Here is an 8,516-nt window from a genome sequence, read left to right as displayed (position 1 = left end):
ACATACAACATACCTTGACATAAGATAGAAATTACATCAGAAATGCAATTACATGCACGCGCACGCACATGCACACAAGCATGCGCGCGCGCGCGCATATACACACATATATTCAGTATAACCATCTCACGCTCTATGAAGCCATTGACATATCCATCAAGCATCAAATGCCCAGGCATAAGATAGAAGCTATATCAGAAATGCAAGAGCATCAGCAAATTACTACCACCACTGTATGCCCCCACATCCCCCAACTAATTAATAGAAACAAGACACAGAAACATGGAGTAAAGATGGGAACTTCCACCCTCTATTTCATGCACAACTGCTGATTACAGCTATTCATATAATGTAACATGAGAACTATGATAGGAGGTTACAACGCTAGCCAGATCATAAGCCACATGTCCATTACACCAGCACAATTAAAATCTTACATCTTTTCAGATCAACAAGAGAAAGTACTCGAGGCTGACACCTCAAGGATGCCCCAAGAATCATGCATCCAGCCATGTATAGGCACTGACAAGCAACCATCATCAAAAGATAAGGCATGGATAATAAAGAGAAGCATCACTTTAGAGTTCATCGACCTTCTCTCCTGGCTCTCTAAATCTTGTCAACCTTTTCAGCCTTAACTACAGGGTTTGCTTTAGCAATGGCATCCCTAGCAGCTGTTCGGTAGTCAAACGGGCAGTTATGCTTGTCGGAATAGCGGTGCGTAGCACAGAAAAGGTTCCCACAACGACAATTAAAGCCCGTCAGACCCACCCGTTTCCTACAAGTGTTGCATCTATTTGGACCCTCCTTCACCTTTGCTTCCCCACCCTCGCCAGAGACCGGAGCATCGGATGGTTGTGCCAAAACGGCTTTTGTCTCTACAGAACAAGCAGCTATGTCCACATTCCCCGAAATGACTGGCTCTTTACCGCCACCACTGCCATTGCCATTCACAATATTGCCAATGGAGGAAGCCGCCAACTTGGCCTGTTCCTGCTTCAAGATCATCTCCTTGTGGCACTTGGAACACATATTCATGGTAGCTGCACTTCCGAAGAAACCACAGTTGTTGATGCAGAGAATTGGACCTTCAGGGGCCTGGCATCCAGTCTCATCGTGTTCCATGGTTTTTTTCTAACCCGAAACACAACAACCTCAAAATCAAAAACAACCAAGCAATTTTCTGGAAATAAATAACAAAACTCTATACCTAAATACTCTGAGCCCAAGCACCAATCTAACCATGTCTAAGGTTCGAAAAGAAAAACTAAACCCTCAAGACTAAAACATCATACATAATCTAAGAAATTCCGGTGATTGATCAAATTTGAGAGCCTAATACACTCAGTGCATCTAAATTTTGCATATAACAGCCCCAAACCCCAAAATATTGAATAACAACTTCATCAGAAATAGATCCCTTTCACAGATATAAATCAGACGACCTTCAGAAACCATAAAAGCAAGCCGCAAACAAGAGAGATAATTCAAGCAACGGTAATTCACGCAAACAAATAACTAAAAAAAAATTGTAACAAAGTTCTAACCTTTATCGTATAGCGTAACCAAAGAAGAATAAAAAGAGCACATCTCGAATTAAAACCCTGATCTAATAAAAAATAATGCCGTTATATCATAATAAACAAAAATTTCACCAACCGACAACAAGAAGAAGAGAAGAAAATAGAAGTAGAACTACGCAATGACATTTGATGCAAAAGTTTATTAAGTCTAATCACGAAACCCAAGACAATTTTGTAATAAAGATGAAAAGAAGAAGAATTGGAAGGATCAGGAGGCAGAATAAACAGATGATAAATCAAACTTCTAAAGAAGGGAAATGAAAAAAAAAGGAACGTGATTTTTCACCAATAAAATCAAATGAATCCAGCCACCCAACCCTAACCCTCGGCCTCGCCAAAAAATCCAAACCGAGAAAAAAAACCCATATCCACGTCAAAACCCTTGCATACCTGTTCGAATGGCCCCTTCACAATTCCTTTGCGGCGATCTTCCCCAATCTATGCGCTTCGAAGGTCCCCTGCCATCCCCCAAAAAAAAATAAAAAAAAAAACAATAAAAGCAACAACAGATATGGATCAAACCCTCTGCCATCGAATCAATATAGTCGCCAAAAGGGAGAAAAAAAAAAAAATCAAAAGAGCAGGTCGAAGCCCTAACCCTAGCGGCCAGAAATCCACTCGGAATCGTGGAATTGAGGGCTCGAAAGGGGGACGGCGATAAAATGACGAATGGCACAGAGAGAGAGAGAGGTGGGTTGGGTCACGATTCCGCCCGTATTTAAGACAGAAGAACAGGGCCAGAGCGTCACATATCCTACCTAAGTTCCGCATAATAACTTCTATAAGATAACTCAAATTCTGCCGTCCAATTCCCCAGATGCCGAGCTGACCCGTTTGATGCCAGCAAACTCATGTGATTCTTTTATGCGTTCGCTTGGACAAAGCCCTCGCACTGCGGTGGTGCTGCCCGGCCGCCGTGTCCTCACGGCTTAGAGGACCGAGTCGGCATAATAATATCCCTGAGGTCTATTGAAATTAAAAGTGTATCAATGACGTGGAGAGGTTACGGTCGAACGATGTTGTGGCTCTGAGATGCAATCGACGGCTTTCTTTAGCAAAGAACGTGTTCCTGCGGAGAGATTGTGTTTTTTGCTTTTTTTTTTTCTTTTTTCTTTTTTGGTTGTTCCTGAGCACGATGCTTTTACCGCGTGCGCGTGCGCAGTAATTTACTGCGGTCTGTGGCTTATTTTTTCACCTGTAAAGCCATTGGGTATTCTTCATAATAATCATTTTTCACAAAAAAAAAAGAAAACTCTTGATAAGCATATGGCTCCATGTTTAAGAACAAACACAAGTGGGACATCATATAAATACGATTTTTTTGGTAAAGTATATAAATACGGTTTGTTTGGTGGTATTCCATTGGGTATCTATGATAGTGCTAATATTTTGGAAATTACTATTTTTTCGATAGTAATATTTTGAAAATTATTATTCTTATCCAAACATCTTACTTTGTATGCAAAGCTATATTGATGCACGTATATATCAGGATATAATTTTTTTTCAAAAGATCTATTAGGATGCTAGTGATAGGGGTCTGATATAGACCTTAAAAATGATGGATTGATGGATTGTAAGAAGAGATTTCTTGAATATCTTATATATAATTTATAATCTGAATCTTTAAGGAGCACAAAATCTTTTATCATACTACTCTGGATGACTCACCTCTACCATCCCAAATATTTTAGAGGTTATATTTAATTACATGATTTGATGCTTTCCCAACCTACTGTGTCCTTCCACCATTAATCAATTGTTATTATTATATATAGTAAATATTTTGCAAATATATCGTATGACCATCCAAATATAAATGTAGAAATTTTTACAATCATGTTGTTTGCTCCCATAAGTTTTAATACATTCAATGTGTTAATTACTTGAATGTTTTATGTCAAATGCATGGCATAGAATAGGATGCAGATTCTCCAAATGCCTATGGAGACTGAACTATGCAGCCACCATTTATAAGCATGTATGGTGCATCATGTGTCAAATTTAATGGATTGAATAACTCAAAAATCCTCTCTCGTGTGATATGGGATTAAATGGAACTTTCTTTTCTTAAGAAAATCTTGAAAGAGCTTAAATACAATTTAACTTTTTTTAAAAAAATCCATGAATTTCGATAATATGACAATAAAACCCAGGAATTCCTTTTGTTAGATTATCTCTCGATTTGTAATCTTTCTTGGTCAGAAACCTGTCGCTCAATCATCAGATAGTTTATTCGAAACGTGGGACAACTTGGGGTCTAATGTTGTGAAGGAATATCCTAGAGTCATATCTTTTTCATAACGTCATTGCTATTATTATTTAAAAGGGCATCTCTTACCTTAGAATTTCATTAATAGTGAAGCAAGGAAGTAGTAGGAAAAATATTCAATTATAAAACAGATAGTTCTTATCCCCTCGTAACTAAAAACAAGATAAACATATCTTGTTGAAGTCTCAAACTATTTTACTTCATATGCTTAATGAATTATATACTCTATTACGGATAATAAAAGCACCATTTCAATTTTAACTTTATTAGAATAGAGACGGAAGGCAAATATTTTGTACACAACCACTGATGTAAAGATAGCTTTATAATCCCAAACCTCAATTGACGGTAGTGCTATTTATGATGCTAGCCTGATACCACGGATTTTGCTTACCATTGGCTAAATATGCAACACGTGTCCAATCTATGACGAGGCTTTCTACTTAAAAATGGGCACATGAGAATGACTGTTGCAGGGAGTGTCCCTATATACAAAGATTAAAAAAAAAAAATGCTAAAGTATAGACAACAATGCAAAGCATACGTATGCTCAGGCTACAGTCCATCATATTGCCAAATTTTGGTTGGTATTGGAGTCTGCTAATATCATATCATGCACATATAATGTTTCAGTCTCATGATGAGAGGTATGTTCTTGCTCCATAGATCCTGAGAAAAAACAACAGAAGAAGTTTTCATTGATACATGCCATGCATTGAGTAGTCAATCAGCTTCAAACTTGCTTGCAAACCTTAGTAAGGGTCTTTTTTTTAAGGTCAAGACATTGGATTAATAGAGCTAATTCATACTAATTCATTGGCAAACATCCAACAGAGGAAGCATTGGTTTTTCTTTTTTTCCCGCCTTGACTTGCAGGCTTTTTGTAATTGGAAATTCTTTGTGCATCGTTGGCGGTGTAGAAAATCCGACATAGAGTGCACTATCTGGTCCGATTGGTCAACGTAGCCATCACTTTTCAACACTCATTTAATGCCGACAGTTCCGCTTTTTCATTAAAAATTTTAAATGAAGAAAATGTCCTTCTTTTTTAAAAAAAATTATGACATCATATAGTATATTATAACATCCCGCATCAAATTATGACTTCCTGCATATAGGATATCATAATATGGCATAAGAAATTATGACATCATGGCATATTATGATATTATTCGTCAATTTATGGCTTTCTACATGTAGAATATCATAATATGGCCTAGGATATCAAATATAGGAGGTACATTTTTGTTCAACCACTTTTCAACATGCATTTAATGTATATAGTTCCACTTTTTCATTTAAAAATTTTGAATAACAAAAATATTCATGCTCTTTAAAAAAAATTATGACATTTTGTGGCATATTATGACGTTCTGCATCAAATTATGACTTCTTGCATGCAGAATGTCATAATATGGATATAAGATGTTATAATTTTTTTCAAAAAATAGAGACATTTTCGTCATTCAAAATTTTCAAACGAAAAAATAAAACTGCAGACGTGTTGGAAAGTGGTAGCTATGTGGACTAATGAGATAAGGCGGTGTACTCCACGTTGGATTTTCTACACCGCCCGTCCTGCACAAAGAATTTTCCTTTTATAATTACCTGCCAAAGGCAAGGAGTAAAAACGATACAACTTTTATAAACATGCTATCTTGTGCGAGTAGGAAGAAAATATACAACCATAATTTTTGAATTTATGAGCTTTGTTTTGTCATAATCCATCTCTTCCTTTTTGAATATCTTGGCTTTTTTATGCAACTGATGAGGCATTTAAACATCAGATATCAAATTCGTGCAATGAAATCCTCATCTCAATCTATATCTTCTTGATGATGGGGTGGAGTTTCACAAACAGGATGACATCATATCCAAGCTTCACTCCTTCAAAGCTCTCTTTGGTGTGTCTTCTTCTCTTTCCTTTTCTATCAACTGGGTTCTTCTCTATGATAGTTCTGCTATTGACCTCAAGGATTTAGATGCTGAATTTTTCACTAATGAAATTAAAAAAGCTATGTTTTGTTTGGAGACATGAAAACCCCTAGTTCCGTTTCACTTTCATTTTCTTCAAGAGGTTCTGGAATCTTATCAATGATTATCTTTTGATTTTCTTTGAAGAATTCTTCAAGGGATCTTTTGATCTTGAAAGGCTCAAGTATGCTTATATAATCTTGATTCCCAAAAAAAATGGCATTCCTATTGCTTATGATCTCAGACCTATTAGTCTTCTTGACAGCTTATACAAGATCATTACAAAAGTGCTTGCAGATAGATTATCTAAATTTCTTTTTTTTTTAATAGATGAGTCTTAGTCTGCTTTTGTTAAAGGGAGAAATATACTAGAGAACTTCCTTTGTGCACATGAGATGCTTGCTCATTGCAGAAGAACAGATCAGAAGGACATCTTTTGCAAACTGAATTTTGAGAAGGTCTTTGATAAATTAAATTGGCACATTTTTTGAGATGCTTTGAGACCTAGGGGTTTCTCCTCAAGATGGATTGGTTGGATAAGAAGCCTTCTTAGCTCAACCTCAGTTGTACTCTTAGTGAATGAAAGATCAAGTAACTGGATTAGATGTCGACAGGGATTAAGACAGGGGGATCTTTTTTTATCGAGGCTCTTTATACTGGCCACCAATGTTTTCTCTAAGCTTCTGTTAAGGGTAAGTTTCCTTGGTCTTATTGAAAGTATCGGGTCCAATGTTGTTTTTGCAGGAATTAAAGGATTTTTAATTGCTGATGATACCATGCTATTTTGTGCAGATAAAAAAGAAAGCATCTTGGTAGCAAAAGCTTTACTCTTGGGATTTGAAGGTGCTTCTGATTTGAGGATCAACTTCCATAATAGCCTCACCATTTGCTTGAATATGTCTACTATTGAATCCTCCTTGTTTGCACTCATGATGAACTACAAGATGGGTACTCTTCTCCTAACTTGGGCCTCCCTTTATTAGATAGAAAGATTTCAAAACATTATTGGTTGCCTCTTCTAGAAAGAATACACTCAAAGCTGACCTCATGGAAAAGAAAACTTCTCTCTTAAGGAGGTAGACTTACTTTGGTGAACTCGGTACTTTCTTCCCTTCTTTCTTACTATATGTCCATCTTTAAACTACCCAAATGGATCATCGATAAAATTGATAGAATGCGTTGTGCTTTTCTTTGAAAAGGAAAAGATGAGATAAACAGTTTTCATTGCCTTATGAATTAGGATTCAATATGCAGATCAAAAGATGAGGGAGGTTTGGGTGTCAAAAATCTTGAATAGATGAACATGCTCTTAGCAAAATAGGGTTGGAAATTCACTTTGGGGAGCAATGCCCCTTGGAGAAGATAAGTCAAAATTGCTTACTATATGCGGGCTAAGTATGGGCATAAGATTAAAGCAAAACATCTTCAAAATGTCACCGCTATGGAAGGATATTTACAAATAACTCACTGCATTTTGGCATTGCCTCACCTTTAATTTAGGGAATGGAGCATCTATCTAGTTTTAGAAGGATAGCTGGTGTAACCCTACGCCCCTTTGCTTCATCTTTCATGATCTCTACCAATTAGCCTTGTCGAAAAGATGCTCACTTGCTTCATAACGGTCATGGAGATCTTTATCTTAGAATATCAAACTTAGAGGTTCACTCTCTTTGAGTCACTATCAACAACTGGAGGCTCTCCGATCTAGTCTTGCCTCTGTGAAACCATCTCGAGCCCTTGATACTCCTAGCTAGAAACTCTCTCAAAATGGTGCATTCACTGTCAACACTTACTACAACTTTATTAACAATGATGGTCTAATCTGTCTCTACAATAAGATAATTTGGAAAGCTGAAATACCTGAAAAAATCAAGATCTTTCTCTGGCTTGCTGTTCGAAACAGGATGGTGAAATTCTTACAAAAAAGGGATGGCACATGAGCAACAGTTGTGTTCTTTATAGGGAAAGCTTGAAAACTATTAATCATCTTTTCATCAGATGCCCTTTCACTCAACGCATTTGGAATGATCTTTCTTTTCAACTTGGAACTTCTCAACAGCCCTCTAATCTACATCAGCTTTGGACTAAATAGAGGAAAGTGAATTTTGTGGCATCAAAACGACGTCCCATTGACTAGCTAGTAGCTTCTATATCGGGGAGATATGGCGAGAATAAAATTCTTGTATTTTTCTTAAGAAGAACTGTACTCCATCTTCAGTTCTATGCAAATTTTTGCATTCTTTCAAAGTTTGAAACATATTTGCTCCACAAGATCCAAAGATCACTCTCTCTCTCTCTCTCTGAAGCTCTATCTCCTTTCTAGCCGGGCGTGAACCTTGATTGCTGTCCAAAGTAGGCCTTTTCTTACAACAGAATTATTTTCGTTTGATTTTCTATGCTGCCATGTAACTTCTTTGCGTTTTTTTTAATTTTTAATGTTCCCTATTTCTCTCCTCTATAATATCACACTCAAACTTTTATTTATAATAAATCATGGTGGCTCTCTGCTTCTCTTTCCCTTAAAAAAAAAAAAATTATCAATGAACAATAAATGCAAGAACAGATGTTTTATTAGTGAATCGATGACTAGTCTTTTTCTGCTATCAAAACACAATTCATTTAGTTGGATTTACTTCCAGGACTTACCAAAATTTCATTGGGAAAAGACATGCATATGCAAAAAAAGC

At 36.6% G+C, this 8,516-nt stretch overlaps 1 protein-coding gene across 1 annotated transcript; it reads right to left on the bottom strand.

Annotated features, from left to right (window-relative positions):
- Positions 1 to 283: 283 nt before the first annotated feature.
- Positions 284 to 2,293, bottom strand: LOC105039476 (zinc finger A20 and AN1 domain-containing stress-associated protein 8). Its single transcript, XM_029262829.2, has 3 exons — positions 2,182 to 2,293; positions 1,974 to 2,041; positions 284 to 1,134 (listed from the first exon to the last, which is right to left on the bottom strand). The coding sequence occupies exon 3, from the start codon at positions 1,123 to 1,125 to the stop codon at positions 610 to 612; it is 516 nt and encodes a 171-aa protein (XP_029118662.1). The 5' UTR covers positions 1,126 to 1,134; positions 1,974 to 2,041; positions 2,182 to 2,293; the 3' UTR covers positions 284 to 609.
- Between the last annotated feature and the right edge of the window lie 6,223 nt (positions 2,294 to 8,516).

Source organism: Elaeis guineensis, chromosome 1, assembly GCF_000442705.2.
Source record: "Elaeis guineensis isolate ETL-2024a chromosome 1, EG11, whole genome shotgun sequence".
Lineage (NCBI taxonomy): Eukaryota > Viridiplantae > Streptophyta > Magnoliopsida > Arecales > Arecaceae > Elaeis > Elaeis guineensis.
Note: the sequence above shows the minus strand (reverse complement) of the source record. Positions and strands in the feature narration are given on the sequence as shown.